Below are 26,423 nucleotides of genomic sequence, written 5' to 3' on the forward strand. Positions count from 1 at the left end.
CACTACTCTCCTTCTCTGTCTCTTCAGCTCTGTTGCCCCCTTTCTCTTTCTCCAGCGTGTGTTCCTTTCTCGGCGGACCTCTCTCCGCGGCCATAACCATAAGGCATCCTTTATTCCACGGGGCCCCCACCTTTTTTCCATCGAACGACGAAAACCATGCTTCCACGCTAATCGTCGATAGAGCGAGAATAACGAGACTACTCCCGCCTTTTAGCCGTCGCAGAGAGAAACCTTCTTTCTTCTCCTTCGAAGATATTTCCAGGATATCTCTCCTGCTGGAAGGACGACGACACCGTTCAGTTTCTGTTCCACGAAACCCGGGATTCCAGACTCTTGGCTCTCGCGCGATTTATCTGCGTTTTCCCCGCAAAATCCCGCGGTGCTGCGTTTCTGATCGCGAATAAATCTGACGCGGGATCTGTCCTCTGGTTGGTCGGCTGGTCGGCTGCAGCACAATTCGGTGTTGCACCCCCGTGGAGGATACCATGGAGGGTCCCGTGGTACAAGGGGCACTCGCGGGAACCTAACAGGACCCCACCGGTCCCACCGGTGGCCAGGCCCGTTTAATCCGCGAATTTAATTCGTCCGCGGTCACGTTAAATCAGAGACGTGGCGAAGGGTAACAAGTAGTCCGCGCCGGGATTACGACTCTGGAACACGCACGCGTTGTAAGTCGACGATCAACCAACGCGAGAGACCTCCCTCGAACGTTGTTCCACCGTGAAGCCCATGGCGAAATTTATCGGCACCCGCACACCCACCTACAACCACGTCTGAAAGTTGAGACACCAGGCGCCTGGCCGACGGTTTGGAAAATATTGAGGAAAGTCAGGTTAGCCACTTTTGGAGGCCCGATGGTGCCTCCATCAATTTTTTGGGACTGTTCTGCAGGTGGATCTTGGACAGGGTCCCTTCTTTGTTAAGGTTTCGCTATGATTTGCTATATTTTAGAAAGATAAAGGGTTTAAAGAGGGTGCAGAATAAAAGTGATGGTTCGCCACTGTCCTGAATGTTCTCCACTGCCTTTAAAAATTAATTGCAGGCATAAATTTAATGTTTGCATACATTAAAAAATTGTCAGACATAAATGAGACGTGAATAAACGTGTACGTGAAAATTTTACGCTGATAGCTCTTCTAGTTTTGCAATGAAAAATTCCCAAAGATTGGGAAACACTGAAGAAACCTAGGGTACCTAGCTATAGACAAGACACCACTTTAAAGGGTCTATTATCCTCAATTTTCATTTCCTCCTCGTCTAAAAATTCATGTACATTGCGTGAACTTCAACGCAACAATACGTCCAAGTCTCATTGCAAAAGCTCCAATAGTTTCGCAGTAAAAAAATCTGAAAGTGCAGACCTGAGTAGAGCTAACATGTAGACAGGTCAATGCTCCCTAAATTGTTGTGCAGAGTGAATTGAATAAATTTTTGGTGACTGTTTGCAGATATGTCGGACGTGCCAGAGAACCTGCCAATGGCCGCGCCAGGTTCGGAAAGTCCTCAGGCACTGAACTACTCGCAGATCGCCTCTGCAGCGGTGGCCGTCTCGCAGGGAGGCCAGGATCCCTCAGTCTCGAGTACCGAGACCCTGCTCAGGAATATCCAGGGCCTGCTCAAGGTCGCGGCCGACAACGCGAGGCAGCAGGAGAGGCAAATCAACTACGAGAAAGGTCAGTGGCAGGGCTTTCTTAAGACACTCGAGGCTCCTCTCTCTATACCTATCTATCTCTCTTTCTCTCCACAATTTCATTATCTGCCGGGTCTCGCGGAGCCACATTAAGAGGCATTAGTCTCCGACCCGTCGACAAGCTTCGTTCCCCCATTTCGTACTCTGCCTGTTCTCGGCTCTTCCTCGCCACCCCGACCACCTTTGGCAACTGGTCCACCGACGTGTCATTTCTCGTCGATTCGTTCATTGTCTAATTATCTAAGAAAATGATTAAGAATTGGTACACTTATGCGGCCAAATAACGTTCTAATACACACGAAATTGTAATAGAAAGAATGCTCAATGTTTTACGGGTGGATGGTACTCTCAGATGAAGGGAAAGAGTGCTTTAGTACATACAAAATGATAAAACTAAAATAGTCTAGATATTTTAAGAGGGGGTACACTTTAAGTGACTGAAATAAATCCTTATACACGCGAAATTGTAAAATAAAAATTCCTCAAAGCTTCAGGGGTGGATGGTACTCTCAGATGAAGGGAAAGAGTGCTTTAGTACATACAAAATGGTAAAACTAAAATAGTTTAGATACTTTAAGAGTGAGTACACTTAAGTGACTGAAATAAATCCTTATACACGCGAAATTGTAAAATAAAAATTCCTCAAAGCTTTAGGGTTGGATGGTACTCTCAGATGAAGGGAAAAAGTGCTTTAGTACATACAAAATGGTAAAACTAAAATAGTTTAGATATCTTAAGAGTGGGGGTACACTTAAGTGACTGAAATAAATCCTAATACACAACGAAATTGTAAAATAAAAATTGCTCAAAGCTTTAGGGTTGGATGGTACTCTCAGATGAAGGGAAAAAGTGCTTTAGTACATACAAAATGGTAAAACTAAAATAGTTTAGATATCTTAAGAGTGGGGGTACACTTAAGTGACTGAAATAAATCCTAATACACAACGAAATTGTAACAGAAAAATTGCTCAAAGCTTCAGGGGTGGATGGTACTCTCAGATGAAGGGAGTAATTGCTTTATAGTATATACAAAATAATAAAAGTAAAATAGTTCAGATATTTTAAGAGTTGGTACACTTAAGTGTGACTGAAAGAAATCCTAATACACACAAAATTGTAAAAGATAAATTGCTCAAAGCTTCAGGGGTGGATGGTACCCTCAGATGAAGGGAAAAAGTGCTTCAATATCCACAGAATAATGAAATGCAAATAGTTGAGATTTTGAAACAGTGATTACACTTAAGTGACCTCAGACAATACTGAAAGGCAGAAAGTGCTGCGACGCGCATAAAAGTAAAATAGTTTCGACTTTCTAAGAGAGGTTGGTACATATAATTGCCGGAATAAAGTCCTCTGATGAATCATTGAAGCCACAGAAAAATGTGGGACGTTCCTCAGACTCATTCGGGGTCACAATTAGTGTTTCTAGCGTCAACGATAATGAAATGTCGACTGTAATTGTCTGGTGGAAGTCTGGAGTTAGTCTATAACTCAGTGGGGCCGTGGTTTATTGGACGGATATACGCGTCCGCGGCGACGAAAACGCGAAACATCCGAACGCATTTCCATAGGAGCATGCATCATTCTGTCGTCTCCTTAGCGCGGCGCGGTACGAAACATAGTGGCGGGCTACCGTTTTAGATAATTACGCCAATTAACCGAGAGCGCGCACAGACCGTGGTCCCCTTGTGTTTAATTAAAACGATCCGCGCCGTGTAAAATAACATTAACCGAAATCAGACATTCTGTATAAATACGTTCCACATTACTAACAAACAGCCGAACGAAAGAGATCGGACAGGTTGAAAAATTGTAACAACTCGGCGCGCACGGGGGCTTGACTTAATCTCTCGTCGGGAGAGACGTTAATTAAAACGAAGCCGGTGTGCGTTTTCGGTCGGGCCATTAAAAAAGATCGCGAAACATTGAATTTCAATAATAACGATAATAATAATTCGAGGAGTCTCATGGCCGAGGATACTAGCACGCGATTAATCATAAATTTTTACGGAGCACGAGAGATCTCTCGTCGTTGCCGATAAATCGCGCGTCCCGATGCAAATCGTCCCGGTCGTTAATTCGAGATCGATCGGGGCCGGATCTCCGTTTCATCTCCTCGTAATGACGCGGGCCTGTAGGATCTGGGCCCGGGACCGGACCCCGAGTTAATTATAATCGGCTCGGAGTCATAATCGCCGATGAATTACGAATGATCGCGAGGGATAATAGAACCGGCGCGACCGCGACTCTCTCGCGCGCGTTCGAGCTTCTTCTTATTCTCTGAACGGGTTTCCTCTCTCGTCGTCGCTCTGCGGGAACTTCGAATGCAAATTTCGCGAACGCTGCTCCTCGACGCGCTCTGGGCCCCGACCAGCTCGTTCAGTTTAAGATTACAGAGACCCCACGGCGGAGAATCGTTTAACGATCCCCGGCGCGTAGAGACGCAACGGAGAACCGATCGATCGATCGAAAGGCGAAACACGGGGGCGGGCACCTGTGTAACGCGATACCAGCGAAGTTTGACTTCGTCAAACGTCTACGGGACGTATAGAATTCCATAGAGGAACAGATTGGCCTCGATTCGAGGTACCGTTCAGCGTCATTTTTTAGACGGGACCGCGGCGAGACGTGAAGCTGCGTTCCCACTGCGCAACTCTTTTCCGTGTCGCTCATTTGTAGACGAATGTTTTGCACATCGACTGGAAAGAGTTCTGAATCTGACATTAATCAATCAGAGAGTTCATAATTTTTCTGTGACAACTTGTTCATATTTTACTAGACTATCCAATGCATTTGATTGGACAATTTAAATGCGAAGGCTACTGCTGCAGTGACAAACACAGGCCGCGAACGTGTTAAGGGGAAAGGGTCGACCACTGCCAGACACACTGGGGGTGCAAAATAGAGAATTTTATGTACACTGCAATTAAATGCTGCTGAATGTCTAATAGTTAACGATAAGTGTCCCAAATGTCCAAGAATCTGTTAGACAATCATGGCAACGAGGAGTATAATCCAACAAACAATTACTGTCGTTTTCTGTAAATACAATTAGCAAATACAATTAAACCACGAAGCCTCGAAGCTTCTACTAGACTCGCAACGACGAGTCCTTTATCCAGTGATCAAGAAGATTAGTCGATTAACCGATGCCACGGAGAGTCTAACCTCGCTAGACCTAACAACATCGCTAAACCCTAACATCACTAGACCCTGTACCGTGCTAGGACGTTCACCGAACGTCCGTCGATCGGGTTCATCCCAGCAGCCGGTTGGCTTAGCGGATTCCTGGTGTCCACGTGTGCCTGTAGAGTCTTAGGCAGGCTCGCGAGAAAGAGGATCGTAGGCTAAAGAGGCCGAATCGTCGGCGAGAGGGTGAAGGATGATGAGGAGGAGAAGGAGGAGGAAGAAGAGAGGACCGATCAGTGTAGGGACGTCGAACGTTGGAGTCGATCAAAGTACGAGGAACGCGGAGAGAGAAAAAGGGACACACAGGGCGGATTCAAGAGGGCGTACGGGGAGCCAAGGGGGTAAGAGAGGTCCGATTTAATACTCGAACGAGCCAGCAGCTCGTTTTACACCAGATGATTTTACATACGGCCGCTATCGTGTTACCGAGCTTCTCTACGTATGGGTGCACGCGTCCTCGTCTTCGTCGCTTCGGCCGCGCGTTCTAATACGAGCGACGGCCTCGATCCTCGTTCGCGAGATTCCTTCATTCTTCGGTCCTATTCCTTCAGTCCCGTTCCTTTGGCCGGACCTAGACCTAGTCCTGTTACTTTGTCTTCCAGAGAGCCAGACCAAATAGGTTTGGTCAAGTTGTCGCTCTATTTCTTCATCTATTCCTTCATCAGGTGACTCTAAATGTTCAGATCCTGGCTCCATTCCTGGATTCTGGTCTCATTCCGCCATCCTCTAGCTCTATTGCCTTCATTCTCTGGCTCTATCACTACATCTAGACCTTATTCATTCATCCCCAGGCTTTATTCCTTCATCGAAGCTCTATTTCTCTTCATCCTCTGGCTCGAGAAGCTCTACTTTTTCATTCTGTGGCTCTATTCCTTCATTCTAGGACTATGTCCCTTCATCCTCTGCCTCTAGAAGCTGTACTTCTTCATTCCATGGCTCTGTTCCTTCATTCTACGACTATGTCCCTTCATCCTCTGGCTCTAGAAGCTTCACTTATTCATCCTCTGGCTCTAGAAGCTTTACTTATTCATCCTCTGGCTCTACAAGCTCTATTCCTTCATTCTATGGTTCTATTCCTTCATTCTATGGCTCTATTCCTTCATTCTCTGACCATGTGGCTTCTGGGTCTACTTCTTCAACTTTTGGCTCTAGTCCTTCATTCAAGTCATATTTCTTCATACTCTCGCTCTATTAGTTCATCCAGATCATGATTTTCTGGCTCTACTACTTTACCAGAACCTATTCTCATCCAGGCCGTATGTACTTCTTCATCCAGGCCCTATCTACTTCTTCACTCAGGCCCTATCTACTTCTTCACTCAGGCCCTACTTCTTCACCCCCAGGCTCTATCCAGCCACTCCACCAGGCGCCGGACCCCCAAACCTCGCACCCAACTAAACAGCTCAACAACTCGATCCTAAACGATTCAATACCAAAACCAGGACGGTCTCGACCAGCGTATCTCGACAAGATCCGCCGAAGAGCACGAAGCAGAAGAGAGTCGTAGTTAGAGGTTCCCCCGGTCGGAATCGTCGTTAAGGCGATCGCGAACGCACACCGATCAACGGAAAAACAAAGAACAAGCTCTCTCGGTCTGCTGGAAGCGAGAAGCGGTTTCTCTCTCTCTCTTTCTCTCTCCTCGCCGGTAAGTTACACGCCTCGCGGAGAACAATATGAGCTCGGTGGCTACTCTCCTCGGGCCCCGGGGACTCTCTCTCCGCAGCGAGCACTCCGGAGGCTGTGCTATCTTCGATGCTGGCCGAGATAAGGCGACGGGGGAGGGCAGCGGCCAGGAAGATTGTGAGCGCGGCTGTGTTCCCCGTGTCCACCGGATCCAACGAGGCCCCGTGGCGGGCCCCTCTTAAGGCCCCTCTTCGGGCCCCGAATAGAAAGAGGGGATTGAGTTGTAGCCGCGAGTGGAGGATCTTATGTAGATTCCTTGTAGATCGTGCACCCGATTCGATCGCGATCGGCTACCCGGTACCGGGTTAATTAAAATTGTACGGGCCGGACGTCTTTCTTTCTCTCTCCCTCCCCCAACCCCGGCCCACCCCCGGGCCCCGTTTTCTCACTCTATCCAGGAGCGTACTATCGTGCGCTTTGTGTCGTTCCACCGACTCTCTGTCCCGGTCGAATGTGTGTTCTTCTGCCTCTCTACGGAGCCACCTTTTGCTCCTCGATTTTTCTTCCTCGGCCGTTGGAACAGCACGGCGGCGCATCTCCACGTAAGCTCCTTCGATTTTTGGCCGATGCTGCTCCTGCTGCTGCTGCTGCCTGGGAGGCTGCTTACGTGAAATCCTATTACCGCGAGCCACGCCGCGCGACAGCGCAACTACCCTCTCTTCTCGTCTCCATCCCCCGCTCTCGCAACCGTGTGTCTCTTTACCCTGTTCGTTTGTGCTCGAACAGGATGCGAGAACCCAGCCCGGGCTACCTCGATACGCGCTTTCGACTGCATTTCGTTATGCTCAGACCTGCAATATGCACGATCCTGAGAGCTGCTAAACACCACGCTTAAGATGGATCTCCGCTCTGGAGGAGTTGTCTTTGAACCCGGCTTTTGTTGATCAGCTGCGCTCCGGGATGCACCCGAGACCTTCCAAGAGGTTAACCAAGGTATATGATGGACGCGTTGCACTCTGTTTTATCCAGCTGTTCTTTTTAGGCTCTTCGTGCTAGTAGGAAGGCGAGCTTTGTTTTCTGGCGGAGATGTTGAATTAGGCTGTCGATGTTAGTGGTAATTTTATTTTATTTATATAACAATTTTAATTATTCAGACACGTACTGTGCTATCGTCTCCAGACGAAATTGTTCCGAGATGCATGTCTATGTAGACCTAGCCTCTTGAAATTAATTAATTTTTGTTTTTCATGAGAATCGGTTGGAAACTCGGTTGGAAATAAATCATCTTCTGACGACCTTTCACTCCCAAGAATAGACACCTCACCCAAGGAAACAATGTCAATTACACTTGAGTTCGAGAGCCTAACTCGAGAGCCTCACTCGAGAGCCTAATTCAGATCCAGACTCAAAAGAGCCTGAGTTAGACTCTTTTGAATTAGCCTCTTTTCAGTTAGTCTGTTTCGAGCTAGCCTCTTTGGAGCTAGCCTCTTTGGAGCTAGCCTCTCTTGAGTCAGTCTCTCTTGAGTCAGCCTCTCTTGAGTCAGCCTCTCTTGAGTCAGCCTCTCTTGAGTCAGCCTCTTTCGAGCTAGCCTCTTTCGAGCTAGCCTCTTTCGAGCTAGCCTCTTTCGAGCTAGCCTCTTTCGAGTTAGACTCTTTCTAGCTAGCCTCTTTCTAGCTAGCCTCTTTCTAGCTAGCCTCTTTCTAGCTAGCCTCTTTTGGGTTAGCCTCTCTTGAGTCAGCCTCTTTCGAGCTAGCCTCTTTCGAGCTAGCCTCTTTCGAGCTAGCCTCTTTCTAGCTAGCCTCTTTTGAGTTAGGCTCTGAGTTAGGCCCCGAATTAGGCTCGCTGACAGACCGTCCCAGGGACAAACATGGACTGTCAGTGTCCTACCACGATCTTCCGAGACTCCATCGTTTCCACAGGGTCGAAACGCAGTCTGATTGATTTATGTTTAACCCTGCCACAGAACGACCCCCTCCGTTCCCCCTTATCCCCGCGGTGCCTCGTGCACGCCACAGCCACGGCGAGCCTAACCGAGGCTATCTCTATATCGGCCGGCGAGCAGCCATTATCGCGCAAACTATGTACGCACACGTGTATCGATGGCACGCTCGTTTTTTCACCCAGCGTTTACCTGGCTGTCTTCCCCCGTCTCCACTTCCTCCTTCTTCCCCTCGCCTCGTTACCAGCCCTCCCATAAAGCCTTTCGTTACTTTTCTACACGCGTCCGAGGGAGGGAGTCGGATATTTCTGGATGCTCCCGTAAAATAAGCCTCCGGTGTTTCGGCCATTTTGCCGTCGGGAAATAGTTTGTTAATTGTTTCCAGGTTTGGTTAATAGTTTTCTGACAGTTTAATTAGCTGTCTCGATTTTGAGTCCATATGCGATCGTGCTACGGGAGGCGATTGAAAGTGAAAATGGAGATTAGGTCCTTGGTGGTTTAAGTATATTTAGGATCCATGAAGTTAGGCATACATACATATTCTCAAGAATCTTGATCGATTGATCTGATCAGGTAACGTTATTGGAAGTATGTAATATGTTGAGGACAATTATAGACAATCTCTTCAGGGTTCAGACTGAGGACAAAAGGAATTATCCTCAGTCGATGAAGTACACTAGTGCCTAACACATTATCAGTTTGTAAGAAACCTTGAAGACAGCGATAAAGAGAAATATTTCTTCAGGGTGCAGACTAAAGACAAAAAGAATCATCCTCAGTAGATGAAGGAGACTAGTACCCAACACAATATGAATTTAAAGGAAACCTTGCAAGAATAATAAAAAACTGATCTATCCAAAGTCTGTAAGACGTTCTCGAAAGTATATGTGAAGGCAGCCTTGATCACAGCAGTGAAGAAAGATATTTCTTCAGGGTTCAAACAGCAGACAAAAAGAAGAGTCATCCTCAGTAGACGATTGGAAGAACAATAAAAGAAAGACTAGTCTGAGAATAGTCTGTCAAAGAAAACTGTAACCCTGAAGATGTGATCCTCTAGCTGATCATTTGCAGAAGAGTGACGCTGTCGAAGATGCCCCGTGGCCGGACGGTACCCTAGAGCTCGTGCAGGAGCCGTGGCTCGAGCCCCGGTTTTATCGCGTCGGATGTTTGCTTTAATTACCTTGTCCGCGTTGTCTTAGATTTAATTAAGAATGGGTACCGCTTTATTACCCTGGAAACGTTGGCCGGCGTGACCCTTTTCCCGGTCTGCGCGCACGAGCCAGCAACAAATAACGGGTTTGCCCGGGGGAAGAGACGACGACGACAACGAAGAAGAAGAAGAAGAAGAAGAAGAGACGGGGGCTCGTTCTTCGGTGGGACGGTAGTGGGAGTTCTTCAGGGATTCCTCGGGAGGAATCGATCCTGGGGGCCCCTGGTCTCGAGAAGACGTTGCGTTCGATACGCAGGATCGTTCCGCGGCTGCCGGAGCCGAACGACTTCCTCGCTGCGAGTCGATTGCTTCTCACGGTTCCCATTATTAACCCGGCCGTAATTTATTACTTTCCGCCTTAATAAGCATAATAATCGCCGCGGCTCGCTGTTCGCGCGCTCGTAGCCCACGACCTCCGACCTCCGGACGATCCTTAAGGTAGCCTGCACGCGGTTGCCGATATTTATTACGATGATGCGTGCCCGCAGTCCTACGAGCCCTCCGAGTCCTCGTTTGGACGGACCTGTGCTCGCGATTGCACGCTCCAATCGTAATCGCTACTCTCCCGAGGATTCAGTCCCTCTTCAACGGGGATTGTTGCAGGGCTAGGGCTTTCGCTGAGAGCTCATGAAGAAATGGAGCGGATGAAAGATACATTGTAAACACACTGTTGAAATTAGCTAGGATAATCAATGTCTTCTGAAAAGACAGTAGCTACTTCAGTCTCCTCATTGGGGACACGGCGAAAGCCCTATCAGAGTCTTATGAGCAATAAATGTTGCTACATAAGTTCTCATTGCTACAATCAGCTTTGAACTCTCTACATGAACTCTCTTCGTTGCTACAATACGTCCCTTCAATAAAGAATGAGCAAATAGCTAGCTTAATGTGGTAGCCCATATTCCTAGGGCTTTCGCTGAGGGCTTATTTTTAGAAATAAGAACAATTAGAATTGGCGAAGGCCCTACCGTATTTAAATATTTAGTTGTCAATCCACACCTTCAATTAAGAATGATTAAATAAGTATCAATGTGGTAGCTCGTATATCTAGGGCTTCCCCTGAGGGTCACTAAGAAATAAAAGAAATATAAGAAACGACACTGAATGTCTCCTCAAAAGGCATACTTCAATTTTCCTCAACAGGAATGCTCCAACGAGCATCAGTTGGACAGGTAAGAAAAATTGATTTAGAGGTTCGCATTTATGCAAATGACCGTAATCGACAAAATTACCGATGTCTCGTAATGTAGAACTTCGAATGATAAATATTAGCAACTCGGGGCCCGCGAATGGTAATAGGAGCAGCACTTAGGGGGGCATAGGGGGCGAAGACGTGAAATACGAGTGGAGCTACGAGGGCGAACGATGAAATCGTAATTCCCGAGGCTGCTCTTCTTCGTTTTAGCAGTCCGTGGCCGCGAACCGGGACCCCTTCCTTCTCTATTTATAGCGGACGGGGTCCGGAGAGGTACAACGGGCCCCAACTGCTCGGCATGATCGTGTATGCTTTTTGGATACTCCCGTGTTCGGGACTACCAAAACTCATATCGCTCTCGAACCTCCTGGCGAGTGGCTTTACAACTGTGTTTGTGACTCGACAGTAGAACGACTAGGGTACGTTACAAATTGTGTCGATCTTCAAGCGTGGGGCCCGAAGATCTACAGGAGACTCCGATTAAACATCTTGCCGATGGTCTGAACATCTTAGAATTCGATTGGAGAAAATAAAACGATGTTAGAGACATTACACCAGCACTCCAATTATTTGGGTCCAATTATCAGGCCCAAATTGGCGCTGCTTTCTCCAGATTTTCGCAAAAGGAGTTCTCTGGACAATTTCAGCGCCTCCTGCAGAGGAAACAGGGCCCATCTACACCGCAGAAAAATGCACACCCTCGCCCCGCAGTTTCGCAAGGTATCTGTCGGGCCCCATAGTGGGGCCCAGTATGGTTCACGCGGTTCCCTTAGCGAGAGAGTCTCGCGAATCGTGGCCCGGTTCGAACTCGAGGAATTTTCATAACGAGCAAGCCTGGTAGCCGGGCTCCGGGGCCCGAGGAAGAAAAAGGGCGCCTTTAATGGGACACGTTGGCGCCCGGGTCAGGGTGGCCCCGTTGTTACTCGTTAATTCCTCCCGCGACGGAGAGCACGCACACTGTCGGCGAGCAGAGAGGGAGACGCAAAGGGGCCCCAGGGCCCCGGCTATTCTCGCGCGAATCCGTGGATAGCGTAAACGAGCGTGATCCCGAGGTATGCGATCGAGAGCCCCTGAAGTCTATACCCTGAGCCCCACTTCTCTTCTGTTGGGCCCCTCTCGGTACCCTTCACGGGCCCCTCTCGGTGCTCGTTCATGGGCCCACCGAGGAAAGTAGGAATAAAAACGCGAGACAATACGATGTCGACGCGGCTGGGCCCATGTCGGGTTCCCACCTCGCTTAAGGGTCCGCACCGGGCCCCGGAACGCCATTGTCAATTAAAGAAACGCTGGGCTACCAGCTTTTAGCATAAGCCACCGGTTTCTGTGCGATTTTTAAATTGCCATCAGGGAATTTAACTGCTCGATTCGAGGCGTTTTCGAAGGCTACACCCCCTTGAACCCACCGCACGCCTCTCTCCCCGTGAGAGCCCTAGTTCCAGAACTGCCTCAGGCCCGTACCATATGAACTACGCGTGGCGTATTAGGGCACATCTCGTACCGATAGATTCCCACATTACCCATGAGGATCTTATTGTCAATGCGTTCTTTTTGTGTCATTTTGAATAAATAAATTTGGAAAATAGTGTTTAATTATATTGTAAATATTTTAGTATTTTTAATCGGCCGCACATTCGTACCGACGTCACCGCATTCCTGCCAGCGAGCTTCTTCTCTTCTCATCTCACATCGATTCATGTTTAATATTGTAATCTTATTTAATACTGTAAATCTTTTGATGGAAAATAAAGAACATTAGTTACAGAACTTACTGTGTTCTTTTTTTACCGACCCTGTATATGAATATTCTATAATAGTATCAAGAAAATTTAGTGCCGTCGCCTTCGACATCATGTGTTCTCCATTAGGAGAATTGTATTAAGAAAGTTCAATTTTCGAGATTTTCCAAAATTTTCGCCAATTTTCGGCCGTCTGACTCGTCGTTGACGTATACTACTGAATTTCGTGCCACCTCCTGTGACGTCATGTGCTCCTGATACTTCTCCAATTTTCGAGATTTTTAAAAATTTTCGGCCGTCTGACTTGTCGTCGACTTATACTACTGAATTTCGTGCCACCTCCTGTGACGTCATGTGCTCCTGATACTTTTCCAATTTTCGCGATTTTTAAAAATTTTCGGCCGTCTGACTTGTCGTTGACTTATACTACTGAATTTCGTGCCACCTCCTGTGACGTCATGTGCTCCTGATACTTTTCCAATTTTCGCGATTTTTAAAAATTTTCGGCCGTCTGACTTGTCGTTGACTTATACTACTGAATTTAGTGCCACCTCCTGTGACGTCATGTGCTCCTGATACTTTTCCAATTTTCGAGATTTTTAAAAATTTTCGACCGTCTGACTTGTCGTCGACTTATACTACTGAATTTCGTGCCACCTCCTGTGACGTCATGTGCTCCTGATACTTTTCCAATTTTCGAGATTTTTAAAAATTTTCGGCCGTCTGACTTGTCGTTGACTTGTACTACTGAATTTCGTGCCACCTCCTGTGACGTCATGTGCTCCTGATACTTTTCCAATTTTCGAGATTTGCAAAAATTTTCGGCCCTCTGACTTGTCGTTGACTTGTACTACTGAATTTCGTGCCACCTCCTGTGACGTCATGTGCTCCTGATACTTTTCCAATTTTCGAGATTTGCAAAAATTTTCGGCCGTCTGACTTGTCGTTGACTTATACTACTGAATTTCGTGCCACCTCCTGTGACGTCATGTGCTCCTGATACTTTTTCAATTTTCGAGATTTTTAAAAATTTTCGGCCGTCTGACTTGTCGTTGACTTATACTACTGAATTTCGTGCCACCTCCTGTGACGTCATGTGCTCCTGATACTTTTCCAATTTTCGAGATTTTTAAAAATTTTCGGCCGTCTGACTTGTCGTCGACTTATACTACTGAATTTAGTGCCACCTCCTGTGACGTCATGTTCTCCTAATACTTTCTCAATTTTCGAGGAAATTTTTCGAAAATCTCGAAAATTGAACTTTGTATTAGGAGAACATGACGTCACAGGAGGTGGCACTAAATTCAGTAGTATAAGTCAACCATAAGTCAGACGGTCGAAAAATTTCGAAAATTCAGTAGTACAACTCAACGACAAGTCAATCAAGAAAATTTTTGTTTTCCAAGGTTTCGTTATTTTTGCACTAGTGTGACGTACATTTGTGCGGAAATTAGAAGTGAAACTCAACGTTGAGTAGGACGGTCGGAAAAACTTGGTGGTTCAACAAATAAATACGCAGAGAGATATTTTTATTACATTGTCTTTATTTATTCTTTGTAGAGTGATACATGAAATGTTTGTATTTTACATGTGCATAACTTATTTTCTAAACATTTATAACAACAGTGTAGGATGCTCGTTAGGGCGACTGTCGTCACAATAGGTTTCCACATCACCCACGAGGTACTATTGTCGATGCGTTTTTTTTTTTATCAGTGGTATCCCCTGTAGGCCTACTCCACTGTGTCGCGCGATAATTTCGGAATAAATAAATAAATGTGGAAAATATTTTGAGAACAGAGTAGAGATTTATTCCGATAAAATTAATTGATTAGAATGACTCGTGTACGAACGGTGGGCAGTTATGCTAGTTATGGTGCATGTACTCGCAAACGGGCACACGCGAAACACGTTTACTTTCGCGACGATGATCACGCGGGATGAGGTATCGGGGTACTGAGAGAGATAAAGGAAGACAACAGAGAGCCCGAAGTACACGTGGAAGCAAGAAAACAAGGGGGAAGGAATTTAAGAGGGGAGGGTCTACTCTTGGCTCGGGGAGGCTAATAAATTATGCCAGTCGCCGCAACAACTGGTTGATTATTTATTTACCAATAAAAGGAATCGCGGATGGAGTATCGGGCCTGGCTGAAGTCTCGAGAGTTATCGATTTCGCTTTCGAAATACTGTACTGCCTCGGTAGATGAACATACAGTACACCCTCGATAATTGCACCTCCGAATCTGAATGTAAACGCTGCTGCAAAATGCTTGAAGAAAAAAAATTTAGGAAAAAATATTAGGAAGGGGAGGTCTGATTTATTGTCATTTTGTGCAACTACCGGGGTCTTCCAGCAGAGGTCTTCCTGAGTCATCGGTAGCAAGAAGAAGAGAAAATAGAAAATGTGATGGCACATTCGACTTCGCTTCTGTGCAATTATCGAGGTATAGCGTTGATTCTAATGTCCTCGTGCAACTATGGAGGTTCTACTGCAGTAAGATTAATCGTCCTAAACGAAAGGTCCAATTCCGATTGAAGAAAATATAAAATGAGAGAATAGGAGAAGCATTTAATCTCTTCTGTGCATCTACCGAGGTCGTACCGTAGTCTAGACCATCTACATTGATACTCTCAGCTTTAAGGCTCAGCTGCGAAGTAACTGTAAAATAAAGGACTATTAAATGAAACCTGAACTTCAATTAATGTTCGCGTCCAAGTATCGAGGTCCCACCGTACTATACACTAAAACCGTCCCGTACTCGTGCCTAGAGGCTGACTCGCGCAGACTTTCTCGCGTTGGAAACGGCGCGAAGAGGATCGCTCGACGATAAACCGACTTGTCAACTAAATCTTGGATTTAACGATCCAGGGGACATCGATCCTGGTCCCCTCTCGCCGTGGATCGTCACCGATGGTTGTCGCACGGGCGGAATTAAGTAACAAAACGGACGAGCCGCGCGTCCCGGGATCGAGAGTCGCGCGCGAGTCCCATCGCATCGACGATTATAAACCGAGAATTTACGAGCCGGACGGACGTCGCACGGCGACGACGTCCGCGGGGAAACATCTCGCGGATTTCTTTCCCTCCTTCTTTCTTTTCCCAGCCGACTATCTTCGGGCCGCGTCTTGTAACGCGCCGGAGAGACTTTGTTGCCCGGCAAGAAGGGTTTTATCGTCGCCGCTGTTTTAACTGTCCTCTCGCACGCGCGGGAGAGGAGGATCTCCTCTTGAGAACTGAGGTCCTTCCTCTCGCGACCTTCGCTCGATTACGATCCAGCCTTGATCGGTCCATTCCTCTCTTTATACGGATAAGCCTCTTGGAACTGTCCTCCGGTAGCTGCCAGGATAAAGGGAGGCTACGGTTTTAATTGATTTGTTGCTCGCGAGGGGAGAGATTGCACAAATATGTACATTTAAAATCTTAAAATAACCTGCAGGCACTTTTAAAAGTCCTTCTCCGAATGTCGAGGTGTGCAACGTCGCGCAATACGTTTAAAGAGTTAAGAAATTCGGTGGTACAACTTCGTAAAAAATAACTAATTGGTTTTTATGGACGATACACCCAGCAAAAAATATGAAAAGAAAATTGGAGATAGTGTTGATGACAGTACCGTATAATCGAGTTAATTTTCAGAGAGGCAGCTTTTAAATTTCCATGTAAAATCTGTTTTTTTCGGAAATTCGTTGGTGTTTCTCATTTTTTGTGAGTAGAGTTCCCAACTGAAAAATCGGAAAAAATTCTGGAGTATGTGGTTCGATATGGTAGATGTGTCAGATTTTTTTTAGAATTTTGCTATGAGGTTCAGTGGGGAAAATGGGGTCAAAACTGGTTTTTCATCGAGTTTAGGACTGATGTACTTGAATGGAGTTTAGCAACAATGTACTTGAATGGAGTTTAGCAACAATGTACTTGAATGGAGTTTAGCAACAATGTACTTGAATGAAGTTTAGCAACAATGTACTTCACAGTGAAGTTTAGGTATAATGTACTTGAATCAAATTTAGGTATAATGTACTTGAATCAAATTTAGGTATAATGTACTTGAATCAAGTTTAGGTATAATGTACTTGAATCAAGTTTAGGTATAATGTACTTGAATCAAGTTTAGGTATAATGTACTTGAATCAAGTTTAGGTATAATGTACATGAATCAAGTATAGGTTAATGTACTTGAATCAAATTTAGATATAATGTACTTGAATCAAGTTGAGGTATTATGTACTTGAATCAAGTTCAGTCACAATAAATTTGAATCAAGTTTAGGCACAATGTACTTGAATCAAGTTTAGGATGAAACTACTTAAATCGGGTTGAACAAACGTCTACTTTAATCAAGTTAAAGAATAGTGTACTTGAATGACGATTAGGATACAACTGCGTGAACAAAGTTCACCACACATCTACTTGAGTCAAGTTTAGGACTAATGTACTCAAATCAAGTTTAGGAATCATCTGCTTGAATCAAGTTTAGGAATAATGTACTTAAATCAAGTTTAGGATGCAACTACTTGTATGAAGTTTAGGAATCATATGCTTGAATCAAGTTTAGGAATAATCTGCTTGAATCAAGTTGAGGAATCATCTGCTTGAATCAAGTTGAGGAATCATCTGCTTGAATCAAGTTGAGGAATCATCTGCTTGAATCAAGTTGAGGAATCATCTGCTTGAATCAAGTTGAGGAATCATCTGCTTGAATCAAGTTTAGGAATCACCTGCTAGAATCAAGTTTAGTAATCATCTGCTCTGCTCAAGTTTAGGAATCATATACTTGAATCAAGTTTAGTAATCATCTGTTCGGATCAAGTTTAGGAATAATCTGCTTGAATCAAGTTTAGGAATAATCTGCTTGAATCAAGTTTAGGAATCACCTGCTAGAATCAAGTTTAGTAATCATCTGCTCGAATCAAGTTTAGTAATCATCTGTTCGGATCAAGTTTAGGAATAATCTGCTTGAATCAAGTTTAGGAATCATCGACTTGAATCAAGTTGAGGATACGACTACCAAAACGAAGTTTAAGGTACAATTACTTGAATCAAGTGTGGCAATCATCTACTTGAATCAAGTTTAGCAAACATCTTAAATGTCTGCCCTTTCCTGAAGCAAAAATCAAGTTGTCGCTTTATTCGTCCACCGCACGATTTGCACCTAATCCCTTGCGTCCAGCGGCGATTGGAATGATCCCTGAGGCTCTGAAGACGTCGTCCCGGAGTATAGTGTTCGCGATTATGCTCGTTTCGCCGCGGGGTCCGGCTGGAGGGCCAATTACCTCGGCTTTCACGGGAATCGTTGGATTCGGACGACACTTTCGAAACGGGATTCTTGAACGTGTTCGCAGGAGGGCTCCGGGCTGCTCTCGGGGCCAGGTGAGGGGCCATGGAGCGTGTGCCGCGATTTCACCTGGAATTGCAAAGGGGGAGTTGTAACAAAATATTCGTTCCTCGCGGCAGTAAACGGCGTCGTTAACGACACACAATCCTCCCTCTATCCTTCTCGAGCCGACGCGTCTCGCTCTCTCGCGTGGCCGTTACCACTCGCTCTTTTATTGCCGGTAAATTACACGGTTTATTCGGCCGCGCGACGACCCGAAAGCAAACTGTATAATTGAACGGTAGTTAAAACTGCGGTAGGTCAAGTTTCTTTACGCCTTCTCCTCGCCCCCCGTAGACCCCCGCAGGCCGCCGTTCGTGCCCCGTCTCTTCGCGTTCCATCGTTTTCCATGCAAATAAATATTCCCCCGGATAGATGAATAATTGAATGACCGGCGACGATGCACTTACGCGCGTCTCCAGGTTGCAATTTGCTATTTTTTGGATTTTGTCCGAACGACTCGGCGATTTTTCAAACTTGTTTGCCAATTTGTACGAACGATAAAAGACCTGCCAAGACACAAGACATTTTTCACAATTTCGTGGATTCATAAGAAAAGTGACATATGCCAAGAAAAGGAAATCTGACAGGAGAGTCATTTGAAAATTTTTTATCGTGTATCACCAACTTAGAAACGTGAAATAATTTGTTAATTGTCATGTACGTTAGTTATAAAATACACCATACTTTTGAGTCGTGTCACTTTGAACGATTTGCATCTTCTGGCGACAAATTAATATTCTCTTCTCTCCAATTAACATTCTTCTCCGACGTTCCACAGTTGACTAAATGTTACACAACACAGCATCTGAAAAGACAAAATAATAAATATTTTGCAGTATCTAACAGATTGAAAGTTATGAAATTTTGAGGGACTTACGAGGGTTGGGAAGGTGGCCTGGTCTTGGCCGGCTGGCTCATTAAGAATTCCTGATAGTTGACTTCCGACACTGTCCACTGTGTTCCCGTTGACGTCTTGTTACGGCAACGTGTTATTTACAAGCGACGAACGAGCGGACTCGCACTTCCGTCGGCGGTGCGTGAGGCGGAAAGAGATATCGGAGAACTCATTCGCCGTGTCTAGATTCGTTTAAACGAGCCTGAAAGAGAGAGAGAGCCAGATGAGACCTGTAGACTGGTTATTAACGCGTCGACTTAACGAGGACGGGCCCCGGACGCGAAATACTGATGGGACTTATAGGGGATGCGGATACCTTCAGCTGCATTCGGATAATCGCGACCATAATCGCCCGGCCGATTAAATCGAAGTTGCTCCAAAACATGTTTATTGATACACGAGACTGTAATGTTTAATTCTTATGATTTATTGTGTGGATATTTTCTCTAAACTTACTAAAAAACAAGAATGAAATTTGTCGAAAATCGAGCTAAAGTAACAATAAATGTTCAGAAAACCTAGATGGATTTTAATTAATATTTTAGAAGCCAGTTAATTATTTCTAGTTGAGCACCTGTCGAGCAAGAAGCAAATTCGAACGACACCTGTCTCAATTTTGTCAATGTATTTATAAGCGAGACAGGCAATGCTAATTTCAAAACAATGAGCCATGTATTTTTATTTCTGTGGACTCACTGTGACGAAGAGATCCGCAGGAATGACAACAGAGAGTCGAAAAATTTCTTCCCCCTTCAACACCGCTGCGCGACAATGCCGGAACCCGTCCGATCGACGAGGATCTACGATCCATAACGCAATATTGCCTCGGTGGCGTCCGCGCCGCAGAAATTTGTATAACTAGAAAAATGGAATGGTGGCTGGGCTGCAATATCGGAGAGTCACGCGGCGCCTATCGATCAACTCACCCCCTGGGCATCTAGCCTCGCGAGCTAAATCTCATCTGGAAGAATTCGTTCGAGAGCCGAAGCAAACCAGAAATAGAGATAGGGAGAAAGACAGAGAAGCGGTGGAATGTTTATCAGAGGTTTTCCTACCCTTTCCGAATGTGGGATGAGAACGCTGAATCATGGATACAAGATTGTATTTTCGTGCACATCTTGTGCAACTATGGAGGTCCTACCGTAGTCCAAGTCTTGCAAATTGCGGGTCCTAAATCAACGATTCAGTTTCGAGTAAGGGAAATGAAGATTGGATTGTTGCACCTACATCCCACGTTTTTGAACAACTACCGAGGTCCTACCGTAGTTTGGAGTATGTAGACTTCTTAAACAGAGCTTCCCAGGCTAACGGCTCAGTAGTGAGTCAAAAAACTAATGAGTAAACAATTAGCAGAGCATGCCTGAATTTCCCTAAATGTACCTGTGCATCTATCGAGGTCCTACCGTAGTTTGGAGTATCTAGACTTCTTAAACAGAGCTTCCCAGGCCAAAGGCTCAGTAGCGAGTAAAAAAACTGATGAGTAAGGAATTAGCAGACTATGCCTGAATTTTCCATAATGTATCTGGGCATCTATCGAGGTCCTACCGAACTTTAAAATGTCCCATATTCTTTAATTGTCACCTGGAATAATTTCTTTAAGATGAGAAAGTACGATAAAATCGCAGAGGACCTTCAGCAATGTTTGTGTACACATCTATCGAGATCCTACCGTAGTTTGGAGAATCTAGACTTCTTAAACAGAGCTTCCCATGCTAAAGGCTCAGTAGTGAGTCAAAAAACTGATGAGTAAGGAATTAGCACACTATGCCTGAATTTTCCTCAATGTATCTGTGCATCTATCGAGGTCCTACCGTAGTTTGGAGTATCTAGACTTCTTAAACAGAGCTTCCCAGGCCAAAGGCTCAGTAGCGAGTCAAAAAACTGATGAGTAAAGAATTAGCAGACCATGCCTGAATTTTCCTCAATGTATCTGTGCATCTATCGAGGTCCTACCGCACTTTAAAATGTCCCATATTCTTTAATTGTCACCTGGAATAATTTCTTTAAGATGAGAAAGTACGATAAAATCGCAGAGGACCTTCAGCAATGTTCGTGTACACATCTATCGAGGTCCTACCGTAGTTTAGAGAATCCAGACTTCTTAAACAGAGCTTCCCAGGCTAAAGGCTCGGTGTTGAGTCTTAAAACTGACGAGAATGGAGCTAGCAGAGGTAACCTGATTTTTCCACAACTATATGTGCAACTATTGAGGTCCTACCGTACTCCAATCGCTCCGGACGTCCCATATTCGGGACAAGGGACCACCATTGCGTTAATAATGATCTCAGACAATTTCTTCGAGCTCAGAAGCAATGGCGAGAGTCAGAATGTTCGAGCAGAGGAATGTTCAAGATTTTTCGAAGCTCGGTTTTCTCCCCCCCGGAAAAACGAGGACCGTCGGAACGACGCGGACTCGGAGCACCGGTGATATCGTCGGCGCGATGGTTTCTAAGCGGAACGGAACGGGAACGGCCGTGCAATAACTCCGCGAGATATCCCCCGGAGGGTTCTCTCTCTCTCTCTCCCTTTCTCTGTATTCCTGAAGGAAGGAAGGAAGGAAGGATTATCTTGAAACGCGAAAACGCTCTCCGCCGTATCTCCGGGCCGAGTTCGAGCCGGCGAACACGGCCACCGTGGTCCCGTAGGCCACGATGCGACCTTTTCCACCACAGAGAGATATCGAAACTATTCACCTACGATCGGCGCGGCCGACGTACGATCGTTGCTCGTGCTCGTTCCACGCCGTATCTTTATTCGAATGTCGCTGCCACGGGGAGAGCACTCGTGAATTCTTCGTTGGATACGCGCGGAGTGAGAGAGACCGTTTCGAGTTACGTCCTCGTGATAACGACTGCTAATTTTACCCCGCCGGCGCGGCGCGGCGCGGCGGCTCCTCTGACGATCCTCTTGCTCGCAGAACACGCCTACGACTTCGTTTTTTGCGGTCCCGCGTGGGACGTCTCGTGAAATTCGTCGGAAACTTCATAAACATCGAAAATCCACCATGTCGTGGACAATCACTGCGGATCTTGCAAAATAAAAATTATCCTAGTCGTTAAAGTTTCTCTTTTCACGAGTTATGGAGTACTTTCACCATTCTACATTTGAACAATTCAATTTCTATTTCGGTAAATAAATTACAGCTATCGCATAGAGTTTTTCAGACTGCTGGGTTGACATTCAAAATGTTCGAACTCGAAAATAATATGGAACTTCTTCCGTCTTCTTCTTCTTTATTTTTAATGGCACAAAAAAGATATTTATGGCATAATTTAAATGGTATCGAAGGAGGAATATCATAGAAGAACAATTTCTTTCGTCCGTTTATTGTTTCATAGTTTTTTCAAGGTCATCGTTAGTTTTTTATCGGGAAAACTTACTTTTTTTTTATTCCATCTTATAGCGGCTGAAAAAATACACTTGAATATGCTTCAGACATTAACAAGATGGAAGAAAAAGAAATAAGTTTTTGCGATAAAAAATAACGATGACCTTGAAAAAACTGTGAGAAAATAACCGGATGAATAAAAATTGTTCTTCTATGATATTGCTCCTTCTTCCATGCCATAGATATTTTTTTTGGCATTAAAAATAAAGGAGATATTTAGGTGGCCTCCTTCAGCTGAGACACCCTGTATATTTACTCCTAATAAATTATTAACATAAACCCCTCTACTATTAGAGTTTTGTATTTAACCTATTAGTCCTTTTGTACCGTATTGAACATCGTCCGAGTTCTTCTATCAATAAAAGAAAAATAAATATAAATTTAGAAGATAAATATTGTGTCGTTAGTTCGTCGATTTAAAGTTTCCCGATGGTTAGCGAACGATTAGGATCAACCTTGATCAAGCTCTAGCACACTGTTTCATAAATTTCGAGGTTGGGACCCGATTAATCCGTCGCGTTATTTGCGCGAGGCTCTCCTCGGGTTCGGCAGGGGTGGTTTCCACCCCCTGGCCAGAAACAACGATATTATTGTTTCCACCCTTGCATATTATAAACGCGTAACGATCGCTCGTCTACCAGCAAGTTTGTCCTCTCCTGCGGGCATGCTACTCCGCGCGGAATTCGAATTGTCTGCGGTCCGGGAAGCGGAAGGACGCCATAACCCACAGATGTGTCCTAATTATCAATTTTCTCAGTATTAATGAAATTCAATCGGAGACGAAGGTCTTCAAGGATTTTTACAAATTTTAATAGAGGTCCCAGGACCAGATTTAGACTCTTGAATGTACCCTAAACTTCAACATAGTGCAACATGCGAAATGCAGAATGTTCAATTTTATAAGTTTTGGTAAAATTCGATGAAAGATTTTCAAAAATCTTCAAAGATCTTCAAAAATTTTTTAAAATTTCAATAGAGGTCCCAGGATCAGATTTGGACTCTTGAATGTACCCTAAACTGCAACAAGTAAAATGCAGAATGTTCAATTTTCTAAGTGTTGGTAAAATTCAATCAAAGATTTTCAAAGATTTTCAAGGATTTTCAAGGATTTTCAAAGATTTTCAAGGATTTTCAAGGATTTTCAAAATTTTTAATAGAACAGAATGTTCAATTTGCTGTTGTTAGAATTCGATCCGAGATCTTCGAAGATTTTTCAAGATTTTGTTGAAAATCCCACGATCGTATATGGACTAAATGGAGAGGGAGGGAGAGAGAGAAGCAAAGACACAGAAGGCAATAGTTATCCGGCGCGGATTACAGTCCTTGGCTAAGGGCTACAAGGGTTTCCCTCCTACAGGATTTAAGACGGACTTAGGCCTTGTTCCGGTCGCTGACCACTTTGCCTCCCATTAACCATTAACGGATCTAACGAAAATAGGATTAGATCGCAGCTAGAGCCGGGCCCGAGCAAACTAAAACTACTGCTCCGCGAGCAGGCGTCGGGTTTCTTCGGGATTATCCGCGGAACTTTATCCAAGCGTCTTCACGGCTCGATTCACGGATACTTCGATCGTCTTTTCATCCGACGGGTCCGTGGATCTTCCTTCTAACTGTGACTCTCTGGAACGCGAGAAAAAACCAACAATTCAATAACTGACTAACTATAAGAATGTTTATACATTCGTACATGTGTCCATTAATTGGACAATATACTCGATGAATAGATTACAGACGTTCATGCAAAATAAAAAATTGTTTCTACCTTGTTTTAATAATTTTTACAAGTCGAAAATAGTATAACAGCATTATTGAAATCCTGTAGAGTCACTATGTAGTCATGTTTGTCGTATAAATGTATAAATCCAGTAATGAAATATTGACGTCACTGTATCGTCATCATTTATATAAACAAATAGATAGAAAAAATGTTGTAAAATAGTCCAATACAACTCTCAATCTCTAGAACAGTCCACATCGACAATCCCACCTCGATTTATTCAGCGCTTCACTCAGCTGTTCACTAGGAACATCATCCAACTTGTCTGTGCATGGCTGACCGTATCTACTTACTGGTTCTTCTACTTACTCAGCCCTAATTATCTCAAAAACGACGACCCGTACAAAAAACTATCATACCACATATTCTATCCATTACACCCCAACGGACCCCTCCATGCACGGCCGTACCCCTATCTGCACTACATCCCTTAAAAACCGTACAATTACTCAACCCTTACACAGGCCATAAAAATTTTCCTTCCTCGTCACTTCAGGATGCAATATTTTCAATTTTAAAAAATATATACAGGCTGAAATCGTAACCAATTGTTCGGTAGTATTGCCCAGGAGGAAAAGAAGGCTGGATTCGAACATGTTGAAAAATACATACGGACAAAAATGCTTATAGTTCGACAATATTGTTCGAAAGAAGATTCGATTCGAACACTGTGGACTGTGGACGGGTTCGTATCGAAGGGCAGAGAAACACGAAAGCTGCATTATACTATTCAAACGGTTGCGGGGGGCATAGTGCGCGCTGTTAAGTTGACATTGTTGTTTCTGAGGGTGGCCCCGGGGCCCGTCGAATATCTTAACGCCGCGCAGAATCACGTAGTCGACGGCGGCGTAGTCGTAGTCGTAGTCGTCGTAGTCGTCGCCGTCGTGCAAGCCCTCCAGGGATGTGAAACGGTACGACGACCGTTCTGCCACCGCCACCTCCCGTCTTCCTGCCACCATACACTAATCAATAACCATGAATCGCTCCGGTAACAGTGGCATGCACGTTCCGTTGCACCGTTATTGTTGCCGGCCCCGGAGTGCTCGGGCTACCGTGAATATTATTATCGGCGAGGATCCTAGGCCCGATCCCGACTCGCGATACACTACTCGATTCACCCTGACGAAGCCTCGCCCCCGTCGTATATACCTGCGACAGGTGTGCAATCCTAAATTTACCTCTGGTGCCCTCTTGCCTTTTACACGGCCATCTATTAAATCGTTTGTGGAACGAGCACTATATTTTCAAATTCAATTTCTACCGCAATTGTGATAAACCAGAGTAAAAATTTATTTCTTGATGGGTCCAGTAGGTGGAAAATAGTGGGACAATAATTTTAAATTCAATTTCTATCTGGATTAGAATGAACTAGAGTAAAAATTTATTTACTTAATGGGGACAGTAGGTAGCAAACAGTGGGCCCCAATATTTTTTAATTCAATTTCTATCTGGATTAGAATAAACTAGAGTAAAAATTTATTTACTTTCTTAATGTGGGGACAGTAGGTAGCAAACAGTGGGCCCCAATACTTTTTAATTCAATTTCTATCTGGATTAGAATAAACTAGAGTAAAAATTTATTTACTTTCTTAATGGGGGGACAGTAGGTAGCAAATAGTGGGCCAATATTTTTAAATTAAATTTCTATCTGAATTCTATAATAATAAACTAGAGTAAAAATTCATTTACTTTCTTAGAGGGGACAGTAAGTAGAAAATAGTGGGCCAATATTTTTAAAATAAATTTCTACCCCAATTGTGTATGATAAACTAGAGGAAAAATTTATTTACTTTCTTAAAGGGAACAGTAAGTAGAAAATAATGGGCCAATATTTTTAAATTAAATTTCTACCCCAATTGCAATAAACTATAGTAAAAATTTATATACTTTTTCAATCGGGGGGGGGGGGGGGTTCCAGTAGATATACATAGTGGGACAGAATTTTAAAAAATCTTCCAGTGCTTCTACTGTCATTCTCTTTCATATCACAAAGTGTAATCCAACAAAATATGCATAATGCAACCCTTAAATCTTTCCAGCCATGCTCCTCCACTTTCCCAACCAAAATTCTCATTTCAAAATTACAATGACACTCTGGCAAAATAAAGCACACGTCACTAACTTACAAAATGGCTGTCCCACAAGAAAAGGCATCAGCCTGAAACACCAGAAGGCAAGTTGCATCGAACGTTATCGAGTCACTTGACAGAAAACGAAAGGGTTGAAAGGGATGAAGAGGGGGTTGACCGGGGGTGTAATCGTTAACCCCGTCGATCCGAAGGGCGGCAGCCGTTCCTATCCGCGCAGGACGATCTCTAATAAAGTTCAATTATCTCCGGAAACGTTAGGCACCGTCGAGGGAAAGGTGGAGAAAGGTGTAGACCCCGAAACAGGGTTTTTCGGCGTTG

At 44.7% G+C, this 26,423-nt stretch overlaps 1 protein-coding gene across 5 annotated transcripts in view; it reads left to right on the plus strand.

The window, feature by feature from the left end:
- Dac (dachshund family transcription factor) overlaps positions 1-26,423 on the plus strand; it is a 250,242-nt gene that overhangs the window by 160,367 nt on the left and 63,452 nt on the right. For all 5 annotated transcript variants that reach the window (XM_076441029.1, XM_076441027.1, XM_076441028.1 and 2 more), the window contains one exon: positions 1,449-1,673. In XM_076441029.1, coding sequence (XP_076297144.1) covers positions 1,449-1,673 — 225 coding nt within the window. The remainder of the gene's footprint in view (positions 1-1,448; positions 1,674-26,423) is intronic.

This window comes from Lasioglossum baleicum, chromosome 16, assembly GCF_051020765.1.
Source record: "Lasioglossum baleicum chromosome 16, iyLasBale1, whole genome shotgun sequence".
Classification (NCBI taxonomy): domain Eukaryota; kingdom Metazoa; phylum Arthropoda; class Insecta; order Hymenoptera; family Halictidae; genus Lasioglossum; species Lasioglossum baleicum.